This window comes from Polypterus senegalus, chromosome 1, assembly GCF_016835505.1.
Source record: "Polypterus senegalus isolate Bchr_013 chromosome 1, ASM1683550v1, whole genome shotgun sequence".
Taxonomy (NCBI): domain Eukaryota; kingdom Metazoa; phylum Chordata; class Cladistia; order Polypteriformes; family Polypteridae; genus Polypterus; species Polypterus senegalus.
The window spans coordinates 320,264,310-320,286,468 of record NC_053154.1 but is presented as its reverse complement, the minus strand read 5'-3'; the positions used below and the strand labels follow the sequence as shown (position 1 = coordinate 320,286,468).

Genomic DNA, 22,159 nt, shown 5'->3' with positions numbered 1-22,159 from the left:
ACACTTTTAGTTGCCAGCTGGAGGTTCAGCTTTGTTTGCATGCTGTTTTCATGGAGTCAACATAGAAATGTGTACTGACAAGGTCAGCAGGGCATGTGTGCTGAAAGTTTCTTTAAACATTCCTCACATAAAAATTGTAGACAAATGGCTTGTGATTGCTTGTACTGGTCGATTTGACTATGAGCGTTTGCCAACATAACTGACAGATTGCTTTCTAGATGCATGACTCATTGTAGGCTCCATCACAACTGATTTCTCAGTTTTCTTTTCTTACTTTTTTCAGCTGGAGGCCACTGTGTTGCCATATTTAAATGTTCTGTCAGAATTCAGGGAAGGTGTGAGGAGGATCGCAAGAGAAAAAAAAGGTAGGAACCTCTAGACTTCTTAAGTTATATTATTTGAAAAAATTGGGGATTTTCATAACCATGATCTATTTGAGAAATCATTGTTGATTGATAGATAGATGAATAGTAGTATATAATTACTTTTGTTTATTCCCTATGCATTGCTCGTAACTTGCTACATGAAAACTCTCCGTGTTGCAAGTTCCATTCCAATGCTAAATTAATCCTAAGTATATAAGAAGCTGGAGATTTTTCTGTTCTAGCTCTTCAAATGCTTTGGACATGTATCTTGCTTTGTTTTAAACCTCTTTGTTTCAGTGAAATTGCTATGTATTGGATGGATAGATAGATAGATACTGACTGACTGAATCAATCAATCAATCAATCCCAGGGGGAAACTCACATACTCCAGCAGCAGCATACAAATTAAAACAAAATAATTAAATTAAAAGAGTGATAAAAATGCAGGTATAACAGACAATAACTTTGTATAATGTTAACGTTTACCCCCCGGGTGGAATTGAAGAGTCGCATAGTGTGGGGGAGGAACGATCTCCTCAGTCTGTCAGTGGAGCAGGACGGTGACAGCAGTCTGACGCTGAAGTTGATTCTCCATGATTGACACGTAATAGACCTATTAATCTGATATTGTTTCATGCATTTTATATGATTTTAAAATGAAGATCTATTACACCACTATATGCACCGAGACATAAAACATTCCCCAAGAGAAGTGCTATCATCCAGCACATTCAGAGTATTACTGTTAAAAGATTTCAACCACTATGTAATCTCCCTTTATATGTAAAAACAATGAGATTGAGCTCAGAAATTTCTGGCAGGCTCAGCTACAGTAAACATCAGCACTACTTCTGCACAAATAACTTTCTCCAGAGCAAAGCTTCTAAAGAATTCAGACAATGTTGTAAATGTGGGATAAGTGAACCAACATCTTGTATTAGATCAATGGAACAATCGAGACGAGAGCAGGCCATTCAGCCCAACAAAGCTCACCAGTCCTATCTACTTAATCCTTCCAAACAACATCAAGTTGAGTTTTGAAGGTTGCTAAAGTCCAACTGTCCACCACACTACTTGGTCACTTATTCCAAGTGGCTGTGGTTGTCTTTGTAAAGAAAAATGCCCAAATGTTTGTGTAAAATTTACCCTTAACATGTTTCCAACTGTGTCCCTGTGTTCTTGATGAGCTAATTTTAAAGTCGCCATCTCGATCCACTGGACTGATTTCCCTTCATAATTTGAAACCCTTCAGTCATGTCTCCCCTTAATCTTCTTTCACTTAAACTGTAAAGGCTCAGCTCTTTTAATCTCTCCTCATCACTCATCCCCTGTAGCCCTGGACTCAGCCTAGTTACTCTTCTCTGGACTATTTCTAGCACTGCTATGTCCTTTTTGTAGCATGGAGACCAAAACTTCACACCATACCCCAGATGAGGCCCCACCAGTGTGTTATAAAGGTTGAACAGAACCTCCTTGGACTTGGACTTTACATATCAGGGTGCTTTGCAAGGCCACAGTTGTTTATCTGTTCTAATAAGGATGATTGGAGTCACAAAAAGATTTGGGTATGGCCACCCCGTATACTTGGAAAAAACTGGCAAAAATAAACACGTCTTTACAGACAGGAGTCCAACACAGAACTGGCTAACAGGCTGAACAGCTGTTCTATAAATATGGCTGAACGGAGGAAGAGATGGAGTCAGGGAGGCTGGACCAGGAACTGACACGGCAGGAAGAGTGGCTCTGGGTACTGGATATGGTGTCATCAAAGGGTGCCAGAAGTGACATCAACAGGGGTTGGACTAGTGGTGATGTCATTGGGAGGCAGGTTTTTTGGCTGGTCTGCACAGGGACAAAAGGAGAAAGGATCAGGTGACAGCGACAACCCCTGGGCCGACTGAGAAAGAACAGTCTTTGAGCCTGTAAACCGTCTTCTAGGTACACGTGTGACGCTGTACAGTCCTATAAGAGTCGGGGCCTCGGGCCCTGTCATAGGCACTGAAGAATGAAAAACTGGCTTGTCTTCCTCCTTCTTCAGACATGGGTATCCACAGGTCCAAGAGCCATTCATCTTGTATCATCTGGAAACCCTGTTGTCAGCATCTTTTTTTCCTTACTTCTTTCTTGGCCTCATCCTTCCATTTCCCAAGCAGTTTTCAAGCAGATCATTGCACATCCATTCAAGCCTATTTAACGGTACTTTTACAAAAGCCGCTTGTGTATTTTATGCTTTTACTTTCAAAACAGATTACAGATTGTACAGGACCATGACTGTTAGGCCCCATTCACACTGCTGTGTTTTCATTTAAAAGTGCACAATCTCTGTTTCTGTCTTTTGTCCCCACTAGCCTGGTGTTTTCAACCCATGAAAGAGAGGCTTTTGAAAACGCTGTCCACAGCCGTATATTTCTGAAAATGGCGGCTCAGTTTCTGTGTAGTCTGAAAACGCAGACTCATACTTTGATTGGCTTGGGTTTATAAAGTGGCTTTGATTGGCTTGGGCTTATAACGTGGCTCTGATTGGCTTGGGCTTATAACGTGGCTCTGATTGATTTGGGCTTATTATTTGGCTCTTGATTGGTTTGGGCTAATTTCATGGCCCTTCCCTGATTGGGTCCTGCTCATTTACAATGTCCCATTACCTGAGTGGTCACCCTTTATGGAAGAAAGCCAGATTCCAACATAGCAGGCATCAAAGTGTTGCTTTTTGTTAGGTAGATTGCCCAGAGGGGACTGGGCGGTCTCTTGGTCTGGAACCCCTACAGATTTTATTTTTTTCTCCAGCCTTTGGAGTTTTTTTGTTTTTTCTGTCCACCCTGGCCATCGGACCTTACTCTTATTCTATGTTAATTAATGTTGACTTATGTCTATTTTTTATTGTGTCTTCTATTTCTCTATTCATTTTGTAAAGCACTTTGAGCTACATTTTTTTGTATGAATATGTGCTATATAAATAAATGTTGATTGATTGATTGATTGATTCCGCAGCTCCCGTTGTGTTGCTTACCTGCAAGCACCCAAATTGTATTTTGTGTAGTTTGAATGCCGCTTACATGCACAAAAGGCAAATAATTTAGCAATTGCTAGAGTTTTGTGATAAATCCCGTGGCGGGCTATCACTTTCCCTTTAGAGATTTTTTCTACTGATGCACACATGCCCAGCATAGGCAAACGTGTACGTCATACATTTCGGTCATTTTAGTGTGAACACATATACTTTTGTTAATGATATGAAAACACTAATATGGACGGAGGTCATTTTAGTTTAACAACATATTATAAACAAAAATGCAGTAGTGTGGATGTAACCTTAGTGAAGCCATAAAAGTGATACCTGCCTTCTGCCTGTGGCTAAAGTATCCTGTGGTTAATGATTTAACTTATCACTGGTACTGTAACATGTAACTTTGCCAAAGACTAATGTACACTGATTTAAACTAACACCAAGACAAAAATAATGAGTTGAACAGACAGTGCAAAACACTTTCACGTTGTCTCTACATAATACAGAGTAATGTTAAGCATCAACTTAAAACGGTCAAAGCTCCACACTTACAGTACAGTCTGCTCCAGATGTGCAGTTCTCATTCAAGGAGACATAGTACGGCTCCACATGTTCTGCTTTATCTGCAAGTCTAGACACAAAAAAGATCATAGCTTAGCTCATTTAATACCAGATTAATTTAATTTGAATGCCACAGCACACCTGAGCATTGTTGCTAGCCATGTTTTCACACAAATACCTCCAACAGGAAAACTGTGCCATGTCATAAAGTGTGAATCATCCCGAGTGGAGGAACAGTGTGATGGTACCCATTTATAAGGAGGACGGTGATATTCAGGATCATGGAAACTATAGTGGGACAAACCTGATGTCACACGCAATGTAAATTTGGCAAAGGGTTATAGAGAGAAGGCTTAGAGAAGAGACCAGCATAGGGGAGGAGTAGTTTGGTTTTATTTTAGGGAGCTACTGATATAGTCTTTGCTTTGAGATAGCTGATATAGAAAAGTTTCGAGAAAAACAGAAAGGACTGCATATGGTGCTTAGTGATTTGGAAAAGGCTTATGATAGAGGGCCATATCAAAAGGTCTGTAGGTGCATGAGAGAGAAATGAGGACCAGAGAAGTATGTGAGGATTGTCCAGGATATATATGAAGGAGTGAGGAATCGAGTTCAAAGCGGTGTTGGGGTAACAGGCAAGATCTCAATTAGAGGAAGTCTACACCAGGAATCTTCTTGAAGTCCTCACCTCTTTAATCTGGTTATGGATGTGTTGAGTCATGGGATAAAAGACCAGTCCTCCTGGTTCAGGCGTTATGCTGCCAAAGCAGAGGTGGATGGGTGAAGTAAAAGAAGATCTGAAGTAGAAGGGTTTGACTGAGGAGGAGGTGCTGGAATTAGTTGTATGGAGAAGGCAGATATGAGCACTTTGACCCCACACACAAGTGGGAAAAGAAGAAAAAGATATATATGAACTGAACTTGAGTTCCCTTTTCTAATCTTTATATTGTTTTATGTTTTAATTTGAATGTAGTGACAGAGGTCCTGCAGCTCTGTGATGCTTTGCGTGATGACATCCTCCCAGAACTTGGAGTGCGCTTTGAAGACCATGAAGGTAAAAATAAATGAATCATAATTTTTATTATTTCTTGCCATTGTTCAACTTCCAAAATATTTATCAGCCCTCCTACTATCTCTCGGCGTGTTTATCCCTTACAGTATTTTTTTTATTTGTTTTTGTTTGTTACTGATACAGCATTAAGTTTTATGGTGTGTTCACTTTTCTTGCACTCATTTCCTTTTCAATGCAATACACACCACCACTTTAGAGCAACAGGAACCTTACAGTGAAAGGACAACATAAAACTGCAAAGTTTCAATTAACAGGAGACCCACAATCAGAGGAAAATACGCTTGAAAGGATGTTATAAAATATAAACCATCTTCCAAATAACTTGGAGAATTCAAAGTCATTGTTAGTTTTACTGCATCATTTTATTGTGAATAAGATCCATTGTAGGAATGTCCTTTCAGATAATATTTGAATACTTTCATGTTTATTCCTGAGAGGTTATACTGGTGTAGCTTCATTTCTTTTTGTTGTTGTGTTGTCAGTATCACCTCATAGATAGATATGAAAGGCACTATATAACAGGTAGATAGATGGATAGATTCTTACTTACTTTCTTGCTTACTTACTTTCTTTCTTTCTTAATCCCAATAGGGAAATTCACATACGCCAGCAGGAGCATACTGATAAAAAACAATATTAAATTAAAGAGTGATAACAATGCAGGTATAGCAGACAATAACTTTGTATAATGTTAACGTTTACCCCCCCGGGGTGGAATTGAAGAGTCGCACGGTGTGGCGGAGGAACGATCTCCTCAGTCTGTCAGTGGAGCAGGATGGTGACAGCAGTCTTTCGCTGAAGCTGCTCCTCTGTCTGGAGATGATCCTGTTCAGTGGGTGCAGTAGATTCTCCATTATTGACAGGAGTCTGCTCAGCGCCCCTCGCTCTGCCCACAGATGTCAGTCTGTCCAGCTCCGTGCCTACAGTAGAGCCTGCCTTCCTCACCAGTTTTTCCAGGCGTGAGGAGTCCCTCTTCTTTATGCTGCCTTCCCAGCACACCACCACACCACCACATAGAAGAGGGCGCTGCCATAACCCTCTGATAGAACATCTGCAGCATCTTATTGTAGTGGAAGTTATATGCAAAGAAATATATAAATAACATTTCTTACAGAAACGGTAAATGGAAAAATAAAATTTTATTAAATATGACTTTAAAATATCAGGTCATCCATTTTTTTTAACTGGTTTATACAGAGTAGGGTTGAAAGGAAACTGGAGCCTATCCCAGCAAGGCAGGAACAATCCCTTGACAGAGCACCAGGCAGTTCATAATAATAGTAATCTTATATATAAATGTTTATGCATGGAAATGTGTGTGTGTGTGTGTGTGTGTGTGTGTGTGTGTGTGTGTGTGTGTGTGTGTGTCTGTCTGTCTGTCTGGCCCGGAAGTGCGAGGCTTCAGCATGAAGCTCAAACAAAGAGGCTCTGACGCTAAAGTGAAACCGCCAAAAAAAGAGAAACTCACTTAACCGCTAATACACAAGCGAGGCGATTGATTGATTGATTGAAGTGCCTGGGCTTTTTACAGCACGGGCTTACGCAGCTTGTAATAATAATAATAGTAATGTTTTTTTAGATTAATATAGAGCTCTACCACTAATGAGTAGCACCCACCTGCATGATGTTATGACAGCCATTTTTGAACCTGTGAGCTATTAGCTGGTGAAGTGGTGAGAGAGATTGCCAATTAGAGACAGGGGATGATTAAGGGGGCCAGAATGACCAGACCGAGGTGGGCAATTTAGCCTGGACATCAGGAAACACCATGTTTTTTTTTTTACAAAGGATGCCCAGGAATCTTTAATGACCACAGAGAGTTAGGACCTCAGTTTTACATCTCATCTGATGGAGTGTCCCCATCACTGCACTGGGACATTGGGATCCACATTCAGACCACAGGGTAAGCGCCCCCTGCTGGCCTCAACAACATCTCTTCTAGCAGCAACCTAAGCTTTTCCTGCATGGTCTCCCATCCAAGTACTGGCCAGGCCTGAAGTGCTCAGCTGCAGGTAGATGATAATGCATGTGGTATGGCTGCTGGGTGACACACACACACACACACACACACACACACACACACAGAGCAGGGACCAATTCTAGCTTTGCCAATCCAATTATCCTTCATGTCTTTAGACGGCTCGGAGGAAAGTTGAGGACTGTTTTCAAAATGTGTTTGTAGAAGAATTCAAATTTGCATTATTGTTATTAACACACTAAACAAACAAAATTAAAATTTGTTAATAAATATCAAAATAAAGTACATCTAAATTAAGAACACAAATAACCAACATAATACAGTTTTAGTTTTCTTCATTTTCTTGTCTGTTGTTACAGACAGCAAGCACAACCTTTATGAATAACGCACAGGAAATGTATCGGCTCAAAGTAATGTTTTTTTGTCCACAATTCTAACTTTGATGGAGAGGTCCACCAATGGTGCTGGGCAGTTCCAGAAATTGAGGACTGGGCCATAAATAGAAATAACTCCCTACAGAGATCTCTTGTTAGTCCCACTTAAAGCTGCCATCACGTTACTGCAATGGGGCAACACCAGAGAAAAAGTTCTTTTCAGAAGCCATACACCAGCGATACGTCTCTTACTATGGAAATGGTTGGAAGAGGCATGGCTGGTTTGATGTTAGGTTGGGGTGCTGGTGAACTGGCCCAGTGTTAATAAGCACGTCAGACCCTCTTCAAATACCTTGTATGTTTAAATGTATTTGGCTAATAAAGTGGTCTTGTTTACCCCTCATTTTTTCCTTTCAAAGCGGGTGCCTCACCAGGTGGTGATGGTAGTAATAATAGCAGTAGTAGGATGGATGGATAGATAGAAAAGGCACTATATAACAATAGAGTACAGTCAAATTCCTACATAGATAGATAGCAGTTTACATATCTTTAGAGGTTAGTTTGGCTATATACAGAAGTTTGATAAGTAATAAATATTATTGCATTATAACAAACACACAGAGAATGCCTAAAAAGAAAGAAACGTTCTGACTTCACAGTTCAATCGTATTAGTTATATTTGCTGTCACAACTCATTTACATCCCAAATTTCTTCGGAAAGCATTGCAGACTGACAGTGCAGCTTCTATAAAGGTGATACAGTTGTTTGTTTGCGGTGAATAAATACATTTTTTATAAGCTGTCAAGTATTTTATCCCATCTCTTTACAGGACTGCCCACAGTTGTGAAATTAGTTGATCGTGAGACACTCCTGAAGGAGAGAGATGAAAAGAAGAAGGTGCGTATGCCACGCCTTTCATTAAAGTTATCAAAAGCAGGGCCTGGCCCTTAGATTGCACTTACCTATTGTCCTTAGAGATACTCCATTGAGAAACTTCCTTCTGTGCGGTAAGCTGATCCCTTCTTTTCTTGCTAAAACCGAACAGAGGAGAGGTGGGAAACACAAAGGAGAAGAATGTGATCAGCAGACAGATATTAAAAATGAATGGGAGCCTTTTTGTCGCTCTAATGCCTCGTCGTTGTCCGTCTCTTTGTCTGAGGAGACACTTGGGAGGATTCCTCTTCCACCCATTCATTGCTTAGGCCGGGTTGGGTTTCACACTGAAGATAGCGTGGAGCCCATCCTTCTGTTTGAATTGTGTGGCTTTGAGAAGTACAGCAGAGCAGCTGTGGCAGTTAGGGTGGGCATTAGAGGTAAGAGTCATTTAGTATTTGTTAAAGCTAAAAGATTATGTATTGATTGAGTTTCTGGTTACGCACCAGCTATTTCAACAGTTCACACTTTTATTTTTTATAAGAACACAACTGAAACGAATGTCACTAACTATAGCAAGTACAGCAGTATGCTTCAGAAACAAGCCATACATCGGAATCTTTTTCTCCTTTTGTCGGTTACTGCTGATGTGCATTTTGCCCATTGATTGTTTTTTTGGATTTGAGGAGAAAATTTGCTGACATTTCCCAATGTCTCTTGTTTTTTCTTATTTATTCTTATTTATATCACACTGGTGAGGCCTCATCTGCAGTACTGTGTGCAGTTACAAAGGGACATAGCAGTGCTAGAAAAAGTCCAGAGAAGAACAACTAGGCTGAGTCCAGGACTACAGGGGATGAGTTATGAGGAAAGATAAAAGATTTTAGGAGACATGACAACTTAAATTAGTCCAGTGGACGGAGACTGTTGACTTTAAAATGAGCTCATCAAGAACACGGGGACACAGTTGGAAACTGATTAAGGGGAAATTTCACACAAACATTAGGAAGTTTACCTTCACACAGAAAACCACAGACATGTGGAATAAGCGATCAAGTAGTGTGGTAGACAGTAGGACTTTCAAACCTTGACTTGATGTTATTTTAGAAGAATGGAGTGGACAGGACTGGTGAGATTTATTGAGTAGAATGACCTGTTCTTGTGTAGATTGTTCTAATGTCAACATCCACGAGAAAATCTGGTGTTACTAGTGTCACATAACCCACATGTCGTTGTCCGGTCATATGCTCACAATGTCCCAAGCACATGGATTTGTACAAAAATATTTTTAAATAAACCTCTTCTGGGAAAGTGCTCTTGTGATCTGATTAGATACGCGTTCAGACACAAATGGGCATTTGAACTGAAGACCTGCCTCCCGCCTCATTTATTGGTCAGGGGTCCAACACAGCTTATTTATTGGCTAATATTCTGCTTCTTGTGATATCAACAAATACAAATAAAGGTTAAAAGAAAAGCCAATTAAATATTATCAGAGAGACAAGAGAGGAGACCATTCAGTCCATGAAGCTCAGCTGTTCAGCTAATAGCTCAGCTGTCCAAAGGAAGAGAATTCAAATCAAAGATGCATCAGCGAGCAGAAAGTCAGTTCACCTGTGCAGCTTCACAAACCACCACTAAATAACCCCGAGGTACTCCATTTGTGTCTATGAATGCGAATGTAACGACGAGAGGCGGGTCTGCAATTCAAATACTTGTTTGCATTTTAGCGTTTTCTGGTTTTGTTCATTGGAGTGTTTTGCAGAAGTGGTTTATTTAACAATATTTTAGCAAACATACATGTGTTTGCAGTGTTGCAACCATTTGACCAGATAACTTGCCAGTGATAACGCTCATTTGGGGGGTCTGTGGCAGTGTGTGGGTTTTAAATAAAAAAAAACACAGTGCCTCTCGGGTTCAGTGGGTGCAACTGCAGAGTGTTCAGTGTGGAGGTGAGCTGATTGCTTAATTGGGTCAGTTGTTCCACATCAGCACTCCGCAGATAGTCATTAGGACACCGCATCCACTGGAGTATCATAGAGAGCCTGAGTAGATCAGAAAAGAAGACAGAAAGAAAGAACAAGCAAGAAATGAAAAGATGGTGGTTAGGGGAAAAGATAAGGAACAGAGGAGGTGAGGCGGGATCATGGCTGAGCTGATGCTGTGGAGTGAGGGCACAGGGTGGAGCGAGCAAACGGCGCCCAAGGAGCAGGAGATACCAGTCACTCCAGGAAATCCTGCAGAATGCCAACAGGTGACAGTGGGAGATGGGAGCAGAGTTCGCAGGGTACCCCACTGAGCGACAGTGGCACAGGTTAGTCAGAAGGTGGACTGACCAGAGGGGGATAGAGATAGATACATACATACTTTATTAATCCCAAGGGGAAATTCACATAATCCAGCAGCAGCATACTGATACAAAAAACAATATTAAATTAAAGAGTAATAAAAATGCAGGTATAACAGACAATTACTTTGTATAATGTTAACGTTTACCCCCCCGGGTGGAATTGAAGAGTCGCATAGTGTAGAGGAGGAACGATCTCCTCAGTCTGTCAGTGGAGCAGGACGGTCACAGCAGTCTGTCAGTGAAGCTGCTCCTCTGCCTGGAGATGACACTGTTCAGTGGATGCTGTGGATTCTCCATTATTGACAGGAGCCTGCTCAGCGCCCATCACTCTGCCACGGATGTCAAACTGTCCAGCTCCATGCCTACAATGGAGCCTGCCTTCCTCACCAGTTTGTCCAGGTGTGAGGCATCCTTTTTTATGCTGCCTCCCCAGCACACCACTGCATAGAAGAGGGCACTCGCCACAACCATCTGATAGAACATCTGCAGCTTCTTATTGCAGATGTTGTAGGATGCCAGCCATCTAAGGAAGTATAGTCGGTTCTGACCTTTCTTACATAGAGCATCAGTATTGGCAGTCCAGTCCAATTTATCATCCAGCTGCACTCCCAGGTATTTATAGGTCTGTACCCTCTGCACAGTCACCTCTGATGATCACGGGGTCCATGAGGGGCCTGAGCCTCCTAAAATCCACCACCAGTTCCTTGGTCTTGCTGGTGTTCAGGTGTAAGTGTTTTGAGTCGCACCATTTAACAAAGTCCTTGATTAGCTTCCTATACTATTCCTAGAGCAGTAGGGATGTGATTTTAAATGGAGCAACCAAAGCTTATAAGTGATTTTAAATGTACGGCTCCAAACTGTTTTAACCTTGCATTTTAGCACATTACTGGGATTATCTGTTGTTCATTTTAACCTCCACAAATGCACTGATTTTATTTGGGAATTATTATTTGGAAAGATTGCACTGTACGTTTTGAACATTTTGTTTAAAAATATACGTGCTTTGCTCCATCTCTTGCTCTGTGTGTGTGTGTCCTCATTGCCCAGCCCACCCTTCTGTTTACCTCTGTCGATGCCCCCGGTGGAAGAGGAGTATGCCAGCTGTCGGAAACCCAGTCATTACATTGGGGGGTGTGCGTGCGTGCGTGTGCGTGTGTGTGTGTGTGTGTGTGTGTGTGTGTGTGTGTGGATTATGCAACATGAGTAACGTGCGATTTTTTTCATGGACATTACTGATACGGTTTGCTGTTGTTGAGTATTCATCAGCATAGATGCCTATTCTATCAGAAGCTTTGTTATCTCCATTCTGCATTAAAACTGGAGATTAAACATTTTTCTTGGCCATTACTACAAAAGACATGGGGTGAAACATTCTTTTCAGCTCAAGTTAGGATTTAAACTACAGGTGAAGTGTTTATATTATACAGTGATCCCTCCTCGATCATTGGGGTTGCGTTCCAGAACCCCCCACGAAAGGTGAAAATCTGCTAAGTAAAAACCATACGTTTATATTGTTATTTTTATATTGTCATGCTTGGGTCACAGATTTGCACAGAAACACAGAAGGTTGTAGAGACAGGGACTGTAAAACACTGCAAACAAACATTTGTCTCTTTTTTCGAAAGTTTAAACTGTGCTCCATGACAAGACAGAGATGACAGTTCCGTCTCACAATTAAAAGAATGCAAACATATCTTCCTCTTCAAAGGAGTGCGCGTCTGGACCAGAGAATGTCAGAGAGAGAGAGAGAGAGAGAAAAGCAAACAATCAAAAATCAATATGTGTTGATCAGACTTTTAAGTATGCGAAGCACCGTGACAAAGCAGCCGCAAGAAAGGGAGCAATGTGCAGGTAGTCTTTCAGCATTTTTTAGAGGAGCGTCCGTATCCTCTAGGCCAGTTTGCGAACAGCCCCTCTGCTCACACCCCCTTCATCAGGAGCAGAGAATGTCAAAGAGAGAAAGAGGCAGAGAGAGAAAAGCAAACAATCAAAAATCAATATGTGCTGCTAGAGCTTTTAAGTATGTGAAGCACCGCGTGGGAAGCATATTGTATATATCATTGAGGAGTTTTTTAGAACATTAGAACACTCTAGACGAGAACAGGCCATTCAGCCCAACAAAGCTTTAATACATAATACGTGATCTGATTGGGTAGCTTCTCAGCTATCGGCCAATAGCGTCCCTTGTATGAAATCAACTGGGCAAACCAACTGAGGAAGCATGTACCATAAATTAAAAGACCCATTGTCCGCAGAAATCCACAAACCAGCGAAAATCCATGATATATATTTAAATGTGCTTACATATAAAATCCACGATGGAGTGAAACCGCGAAAGTCGAAGCGCGATATAGCGAGGGATCACTGTAGTACACAAATTGTAACAAGTGCCTCGTGCTTTATAATATCTAACTCTAATGCGGTGTACCAAATACCAAATATCTGTGCTGTTTCTGTAACGCTATCTCTAACTGAATAAGTGAGAACTTACAGTCTTGCTGGCTATGTGAAAGACGTGTTGGGGGAGTGTCCATACAGTCAAGGGTACGAATGGGCGGAGCCTAACCAGAGCCGCAGGAGGTGTGAGTATTTAGTGGGTGATGACAACATTAGGACATCCAGGTGACCTCAAATCTGTCATCTTTGTCAAGGGATACAGTGTGGAGAGTTGGCTTCAATAGTGCCTGAAGATGTGTACTAGTAGGCCATTCAAGCGGTGTTTATCACTATTGAGAACGGTCTCTACCATCCTTTCCATTCCTCATCAATCTTAAATCGAAATATAATTCTACTGGGACATTTGTAAGAACTAAAATCATTTAAAACAGTTTGTTTTTGCTGCACTTTTGTTTGTTTCTTTTTATTATTATTTTTAAATTAATAATCAAGGTAATGTATGTTTCTATTTGGATTAATGTTCTGGTTGGGTCTGTAAATAGATGTATTAGAATTATTTTTCTAATGACTATAAAGCAAGAAAATTCAAAAGAAAGAAAAATTCTGGGTTCTTGGTTTTCCATGCAGGGGTACCAGAAAATTTGTCAGTGTCTGTATATCTAGTCCTTGTTGTTATTTATTGTCATTTGTGTTATTTGCTGTGAGGGTCCACTTGGAAGTAGTGTTGGTCAGCCATTTCTCCAGTTATTATTGCTGCTGCACTAAGGGTGGTAGTGTATAATCATAGTGATTTGTGTTGAATGGTGCATTGCAAAATGATTCTCAGTAGAGGTATCTTGTCTCGGGTATTAAGTAAATTTTGAAGATGTTCGCTTTTCCAAAAACTTGAGACATACCCATTTCTAGTTGTGCAAGCAGAGGTGATGTGTTTCACCAGTGGGGTGCAAGGGCTGGGAAGGAAATGGCAGTCGAGTTGCTGCTTCTCATTCAGATCTTTGTTAGAAGTGTACGTGGACATTGTTAAATAAATCTCTTCTGAAAAGTCCTGTGGACATCAAATATAAATGCACAGTTGGCACCTCCTCAGTTTGCTCAACTCTTAACATTAATTCCACCTTCCTTGCGTATTTCACTTTCTCCTTCACTTGATATTTTTTTTTGACTGAGCTCAAGCTGATTGGTCAAAGGTCAGATCTGCTGGCAGTGATCTCGGAGCTTCTGGAATCTTGTCGGGTGACTTCAGAGGAATGTGCTGTCCCATCTCTTTAGAGACAACTGCTGTATACTTGGTTACTGACATTACATCTTAGACATGCCTTCCATTTCATGCAAGTCTTATCTTGCTGCCAGTTTGTTTTTGCCTTGTGTTGTTATTTCAGTGGAACAGCTCTGACTTAAGTGCTGTTTTCTTTCGGGAGAATTTTTTTTCTTTCATCTAAATGACTTTAAAAGTGAATCGTTCATGTGCAGGTAAATATAATTTAAACATTTTAAGTCTCCTGGGGGAGAAGTTTGTTCAGCATATGGCTTAAAAAGACATGTTGCAGGTGTCAGGTCAGGATGGGTTGGGGAGCATGCACTGGTACACCACACAACACGACAGCTCGGGATCCTGGTTGTCAACCCCCAAGGCAGACACACAGTCCAGTCCCACCCTCTGGAAATGAGCGTCTGTCTGCCACAGCCAGATGTTACGTGGGCGTTCCCTTGGCCTGGTCCAGCTACTGTGGTCCTCAATAATGAGGATCCTGCGAGCCAGGGAATTGCACCACATGGCCATAGTGCTGTAACTGACACTCCCTCACAATGCAGGTAATGTGCCTCATTCAGGACTCCTTGAGCAACACAAAGTCAAACCAGCGGTACCCAAGGATTCTCTGAAGAGACACAGTACTGAAGGAGTCCAGTCTTCGTCTCAGGTCACTGGTTAGCATCCATGTCTCGCAACCATATAGCAAGAAAGGAAGCACCAAGCCTCTAAAGACTTGGAAATTCGTCCTTTTGCACAGATATTGAGAGCACCACACACCCCTTTCCAGCGACCTCATGACCCCCCATGCTATCCCAGTCTGTCTATTGATTTCATAGGAAGAGTCACCAGAGACATGAATGTCACTGCTGAGGTAAGTGAACCTCTCGACAAGGTTGACACTTTCCATTTTTTTCCAGGTACAACTTCCCATTGCCCACTGGGGCTCTTTGTTATTTCTCTGACCGGTGCCTTCCTGTTTTCATTGTCTTCTTTGCTCAGTTCACCAAATCCCGACGTCACGTTACACAACTTATAGTCTGAGGGGATGTCAGACTTGACCACTGCAGTTGCCGAGTGTGTCACATTACATGTATGGCAAGTTAGATGGCTGCTTAATGATTTACGAAAACAGTTTTACATGTACAGAGTACCACAAGTTCCCTCTTTTTTTGATTTTGATATACTTTATTAAACCCACGCAGACACGGGGAGAAAATGCAAACTCCATACAGGGAGGACCTGGGAAGCAAACCCGGGTCTCCTAACTGTGAGGCAGCAGCACTACCACTGCACCACCGTGCCACCCGCACTTTAATCACGATGCCTCTATTGTTTGATTTGTAATTTTAAACTGTGAAGCAGAGGGGAAAGTTAAGGAGAAGTGTGTCTTTGTCCAAAACATTTTGGAGGGCACTGCATGTAGTAAAACACTAACAGGTTTTATTTATTTTCAGTGCTGAGGTTGCATACTTATACTCAATGAGAGTTCAAGATACTGCATTATTTGAAAACCTTATCATCTGAAGCCATGTCTTTGAACCTTTCAACAATTATAATGAGAAGAAGTCATTCAGCCTAAAAAGTTAATCTATCCTGTTCACTCATATTGTCCAAAATAACATCAGGTTGAGATCTGAAGGTCCTAATGTCCTATTCTCCACTCTTCTTGGTACTTTAGTATATAAGGGTTGCGTGAAGAAAAACTTCTTAATGTTTGTGTGAAATTTACCCTTAAGTGTCCAGCTGTGTCCCCGTGTTCTCACTTCGTAACAACTGTATGCATATTTACATTCTGGTTTACCACGGCACTGGAGGGTGCTGATGTGTGCTACTCCTACTACTACTGTCATTACAGTGTATTTTATTTAACACTAGAATTCCTGAAGGCTATGAAAAAAACTTGTAATTTTGGCCCACCTTAAATCCGTTCGCACCTCTCTGTCAGTATCTTTTGTGTTGTAAATGTGTTGATCAGCACAAACAGCAAGCAGCCTGCTATCCCGTCCTCCCACAGCCGCAAAAAGGGCAAAGACCTCATCCAGCTCAGGCCTTGTTTATCTGGGAGTGAGGTACCTGGAGCTGTATAGGCTAAATAATATAGCGTTATTTGAAACACATGCATTTCATGTGTGTTCCATGTCTACAAAGATCAATGTAAGCGTAGGATGACAGAAATGCAAGAAATGTTGAAGACATACCTAAAAGACAAACTTTTTTCATGTCTTAGTACTAACGACAACATTTTGACATGAAGTGTATAATGTGTGAAGACTGAAGTCCAAACATCAAGTAAACATTTTCACAAAAGGTACACGTATAACAAAACAAGTGCGCTTTTATTCAAGAATGTAACCGAAGAAAAAGAAATCAGGTTAGTGTACGAAGCTGACACGACTGCTTTGGTAGTACATAAGAACTGCTAACTCATAATCAACAGGTCGTGGGTTCGATCCTGGCTGCTTCCCAGAATTAACGTTTTGAGTAGTGAGCTGTTCTTATTCTTGCTGTTATACAACAAAAACATACATTTGATTTGAGTCTGTGACAGTCGGTACTTGTATGGTGCTTGTAAAGGTTAGTGTTTATTTTATTTTAATTCAGTTTTACTCTCTTGGTCATGTTCACGCTCCTCCTGGTCTGACATTGCTGTTTTTCAAATAAACTCAGGATTACGAGTTTTTTCGTAGACTTCAGTGATTCTAGTGTTAATGGATAATTGATGCTACCTTTGTACGAGGGACGTTCAAAAAGTTTGCACACTTTTTTTTAACTCTATTTATTAAAAATTTTAAAAACCAATGGCATCACTTTTAGTCACCTTCATTTGTGATGCAATTTTCCCAGCTTCGTGCTTCTTAATGCCCAATTACTTCTCGTCCCACCTTCATCATTTCCAACGAAAATGTAAAAGGGTGGAAACTTTTTGAACATCCCTTGTACTTATGTCAATGAAAATTGGCATTTTTCTCCTCCGAAATCTGTAAAATGAAAGGTTATTAAATGCTAATTTTTTTAAATCTAAAATTATGCCATAGTCCATGTTTTAGTGTGTAATTAGTCTTCCTCCCTGTTTAGTTGTTTCTTTTTTTCCATACAGGTGGAAGAGGAGAAAAGAAGAAAGAAAGAAGAGGCTGCTAAAAAGAAACAAGAACAGGAAGTAAGTGAGAGTTTATCTGTTAAAACACCGCGTTGTGAGAACCTGATTAAAGACGAGACGCCTTTTCTGACTCCTCTGCTAACTTTAACAGCACGTCGACTGATTGAACTACGTCAGCTACGCTGTGCCTTATCTGTTATGAAAAGGAAAGTCTGTCTAATGAAATGCTGTGTGTTTACAATGCACTCCGCTGTTACAAATTTTTGGTTTAATAATTTTTTTCTACACAAGTTCTTTTTTTTTTTTTGCAGAGTTTACTTCCCATTATAGTTTTAACTGATAAAAATGAGAGCCAATCAGCTTTAGGTGGTCTTGGTTGTTTCTCACTTTCATTGAAAATCCTGTAGCCTAGGACCACGACACCAGGAGATAAAACTAAGATACAATGTGTGCCAGTTTCTAATACCAAAATAAAATGAGCTTTTCAAAATGTTTTTTTTTTTTTTACACAGATGGCAAAGTTGGCAAAGATGAAAATCCCACCTAGTGAAATGTTCAAATCAGAAAGCGACAAGTATTCCAGCTTTGATGAAAATGTAAGTCGATTGCTGGATGGATGATCTTCATTTTTTTGGGTTTAGTCAGGTGATAATATGCATTGTTTGGTGTTAGTGAGGAATGCTCTTAACACACTGTGTGTCACTGCCTTTAAACCTTTTCAATTTCTCCAGTTTCATGGATTCGAGTATTCGTGGATGGCAATTGCCGAGTTGACATCTCTTACTCAGACAACTACTTCCACACAAACAAGCCAGGCACAGGACACAGAACACAAATCCAGAACAAAACCTGTAATCATTTAGGGTAGTGGGAACTGTAATCCAGGCTACAAAAAGGACATAGCAGCACAAGAAAAGGTCGAGAGAAGATCGACTAGGCTGAGTCCAGGGCTACAGGGGATTAGATAGGAAGAAAGATTAAAAGAGCTGAGCCTTTACAGCTTAAAGAAAAGAAGATTAAGAGGAGACCTGACTGAAGTGTTTAATATTATGAATTGAATTAGTACAGTGGATCGAGACTTGTATTTTAAAATGAGTTCATCAAGAACACGGGGACACAGTTGGAAACTTGTTAAGGGGATATTTCACATAAACATTAGGAAGTTTTTCTTCTCACAGAGAACCACAGACGCTTGGAATAAGTGACCAAGTAGTGTGGTGGACAGGAGGACTTTTGGGACTTTCAAAACTCGACTTGATCTTATTTTTGAAGAATTAAGTGGATTGGAATGGCGAGCTTTGTTGGACTGAATGACCTGTTCTCGTCTAATGTTCTTATAGCTTTCTTTTTAAATCCAGCGCCTCATCTTCTTTCTCCCAGCAGCCCAAGAGTGTGAACAGCAGAAGTTGCCTAGTGGCATAGTGATCCCAAGGCTGCTGGGTATTGAAGTCCTTTTCATATTGCGCTGCTACAGAAGAAGTTAAAAAAAAAAATTCAACTTCCTATCACAATGTTTCTTCAATGTAAAAATACACCGACCAGAAATCTCAGCCTCGACTGATCCTTCTTCATCTGAGGGAGCAGAAACACCAACAGCAAGCAACTAACCTTGTGTTAAACTTTTTTTTTCTCCATTTATTTAAGTTTTATATGTGTACTTGTTAAGAGCGTTAAGCAGAATTTTTATTCGTTTTTTGGTTTATAAAATGTATACAAGTATGTTAATGTATAATTTAAAATTTACCTATTAATTACAGATTGATATCTCTTTACAATAACATTAAAGATCTCATTTTTCTCTTTTAAATACTGTACATTAGTTGGATTCACTTACATGAAAAACATTTAAAATTGCATACAGTGGAACCTCGGGTCAGGAACATCTCGTAACACGTACAAATCGGGTTACGACCAAAAAGTTCACCCAACTTTTGCATCTGTTCACGACCACACACAAGCCAGTTTCCCTTCCGGTTCGTATGCACCGATGATTTCCGCACGTGTTCAGTCTCTCCCTGTACTGTACATTGTTCTCGGTGCATCATGCAGAGAAACTCTCCCTCAAAACTGTAACCTCCTCTCAACCCACCTTTCTCCTGTGGTATAGCGGGTCCACAGCTCCCGTCAAAAAGGCCAGTTTTAATAAATAATCACCGTACTCGCGGCCTAGCGAGGGGTGTGGTGGTGTGTGGCCAAAGCGGTTCCTGAGAAGTTTGTGATGTGGGCGTTTCTCACCTAAGTGCACAGGTGAGAAGCGGTCTGCATCCATAATTGTTTCCAGGAGCTGCTGATTGCCACGATTATGACGCCTCTTCATAACTAGAAGCGCGAGTCGGCTAAAGGGAAAAAGAAGAGAACAGGAAAGAACAGGAGGTTGCAGGAAGGAGACAGAGAGAGAGAGAGAGAGAGAGTGAGTGCAGGCTCGGTGTTATTCAATGTTTTTACTTTTAGTTTACTATTACACTGTGCATTCTATGGTATAATTATCTATTTTTGTGCTTAAAAATCTGTAAAGAAAATATATTTACACACAGTTTGTACAGTCTGGAACGATTAATTGTATTTACATACAATCCTATGGGGGAAGTTATTTCGGGTCACGACCAAATCAGGTTACGACGAGAGTTTTGGAACAAATTACGGTCGTAAATTTTACCCAATGTTCCACTGTATTTAAGTGAAAACCATAATATTCGAAGATTTAATTTTTCGCAGGTGGTATTGACACGTAACGCCCATGAATACGACGACATTACTGTATTTTTTTTTTTTTTTGTCTGCTTTGCTTTGTTGCCCTCCCCAACCATAACTTATCATTTATGGTGGAGCAGCGAAAGCTTTAGATTTGTCAAAAATTTTGATCTCTGGTTTTCAAATGATCTCAACGTTTTTGGGTCCCCTGATACCGAAAACATAGATATCTCAATGATTGGGTGTGTGTCACAGTTTCTTGAGGACGATCTAGAGCAAAAAGGCTGGACGGAAAAATACCAAACTCAAAACGTATTGGAACAGCAAGGCCAACGAGTTTGTTTGTGTCTTCAGTGAACATCAGAAACTAATTTGTTGACCTTTCTGGGTCTGTAGTTTGACTTGGCTGAATGTGTGGTTCCCATCTGTCAGCTTAGCGGCGGATTTTACTGCCACTATCACGAAAGCCGGTGTTTAGCCTTGACATTTATTATCAGTTTGCAAGTCTTCATTAAATGAGTGTAGGTTTCGTTAGGACTTTTTTCTAGAAAGTTGGCTTTTATCGTTCAAGAAGTGAAGCTCTTGTCAAAATATTAAGTTGACTTTATTATGGGAAATATTTCATAAACAAAAACAGTTAAGTGAATGCACGTATGTGATGCATACATTTTATCACTTGTTGTTATCGTGCGTTTAATTTATTTATAAATTCTGATTGGTTCACTTAAGCCTCACTATGTTGACATTTCCCGCTCAGGCCTCACCTATGTGGAGTTTGCACGTTCTCCTTTTGTCTGCATGACTTTTCCTTTGGGGGCTGCAGTTGTCCTCCCTGTCCAGAACGTGCATGTGGCAGATAAGCCGGTGAGGGTGTGTACGTACGTGACTTGGCCTTGCAGTGGACTGACATCCTCTGGCTCCCACATGACTCTAAATTGCATTAAGTCTGTTTGAAAATGTTATGTCATGGTTGACCTTCATGTGATCTTTGACATTTTGGTGACCACTGAAGTAAAGAATAAGACAATGCTGAAAAATTACCAGCGATTCATTTTGATATTTATATTTTTTTTTTCCTAGGGTTTTCCCACCCATGACGCAGAAGGCAAAGAGATAAGCAAGGGTCAAACCAAAAAGCTGAAGAAACTCTATGACGCTCAGGACAAATTGTACAAGGAGTACCTGGAATTGGTCCAAAATGGTGGAAGTGCTTGAACGCCCCTCCTGAGGAAGATCACTTCAAGTACAGCGGAACAGATGGCAGGTCCAGAAGAGAGCCAGGCATTCAGACGCTGATCACCTTTTCATGTGACTGTGAACAAAAAATGTGAAGTTATTGTACAGTAACATGGGACACAAATGTCAAGAAGTTTCAAAGAACCCAAAAAAAAGGATTTGTTTTCCATACGCCGTTGCTCGTCATTTTGATTTCGCCGAATGTTGTCTGTGACTGCGTAGTTGGAGGGCCGGGTAGCCGATGCAGAGTCAGGATGACCATGCGTGGTGGTCGTCACACTTTTTTTTCTTTTTTAATCTTCTTCCACAATGCAAGGTTTGAATTGACCGGAAGTTTAGGAAACCTTGACTATGTGCTCACCACACTGCAGATGTTTTTGATAGCGTATTTGGTAGATGCCTCAGATTTATTTATTTTTTTCAGAAAATACAGATAGGATATTACAAGAAGGTCAAAAAAAAAAAAAAGTGATGATCCAATCCATTAAGCATCCTCTAGCATCTCGTCACACCGTGACAGTCCCAGTTCTGGCTGAATGGCTTGGTGGTTTCCTCAGATTCCTGTCTCTCTTTACTTGTACAAGTTGTTCTTGGCTTCCAGGATGCAATTGTCTTTAATTTACAGTAAGTAAAGTATTTGATCACACTGGATGAACAAGATTCTGCTTCCTGAACACCTTTGGGTGTTTCTCATGTCACCTTTCAATTTTCCTGTCGCGTATCGTTTTATTGCAGTCCCCTGGTTTTGTGATTTCCTCTCATTTTCTAAGTAAACATATACAGTACAATGTAAGAATAATAATAATATTATCATTAATATTAAAAGAGCGCCTTTCACAAACCCAGGTTCGGTTTACATACAGAGGGAAAAAATAAAAATCACACAGAAGGCAAAAGTTTGTCGAAAA

General features: G+C 40.6%; 1 protein-coding gene across 2 annotated transcripts in view; it reads left to right on the top strand.

The window, feature by feature from the left end:
- cars1 (cysteinyl-tRNA synthetase 1) overlaps positions 1 to 21,897 on the top strand; it is a 123,753-nt gene extending 101,856 nt beyond the window's left edge. For both annotated transcript variants that reach the window (XM_039737019.1, XM_039737028.1), the window contains 6 exons: positions 284 to 365; positions 4,904 to 4,984; positions 8,185 to 8,252; positions 17,325 to 17,384; positions 17,837 to 17,920; positions 21,096 to 21,897. In XM_039737019.1, the coding sequence (XP_039592953.1) occupies positions 284 to 365; positions 4,904 to 4,984; positions 8,185 to 8,252; positions 17,325 to 17,384; positions 17,837 to 17,920; positions 21,096 to 21,230 (510 nt within the window). In that variant the 3' untranslated portion in view covers positions 21,231 to 21,897. The remainder of the gene's footprint in view (positions 1 to 283; positions 366 to 4,903; positions 4,985 to 8,184; positions 8,253 to 17,324; positions 17,385 to 17,836; positions 17,921 to 21,095) is intronic.
- Positions 21,898 to 22,159: the final 262 nt, after the last annotated feature.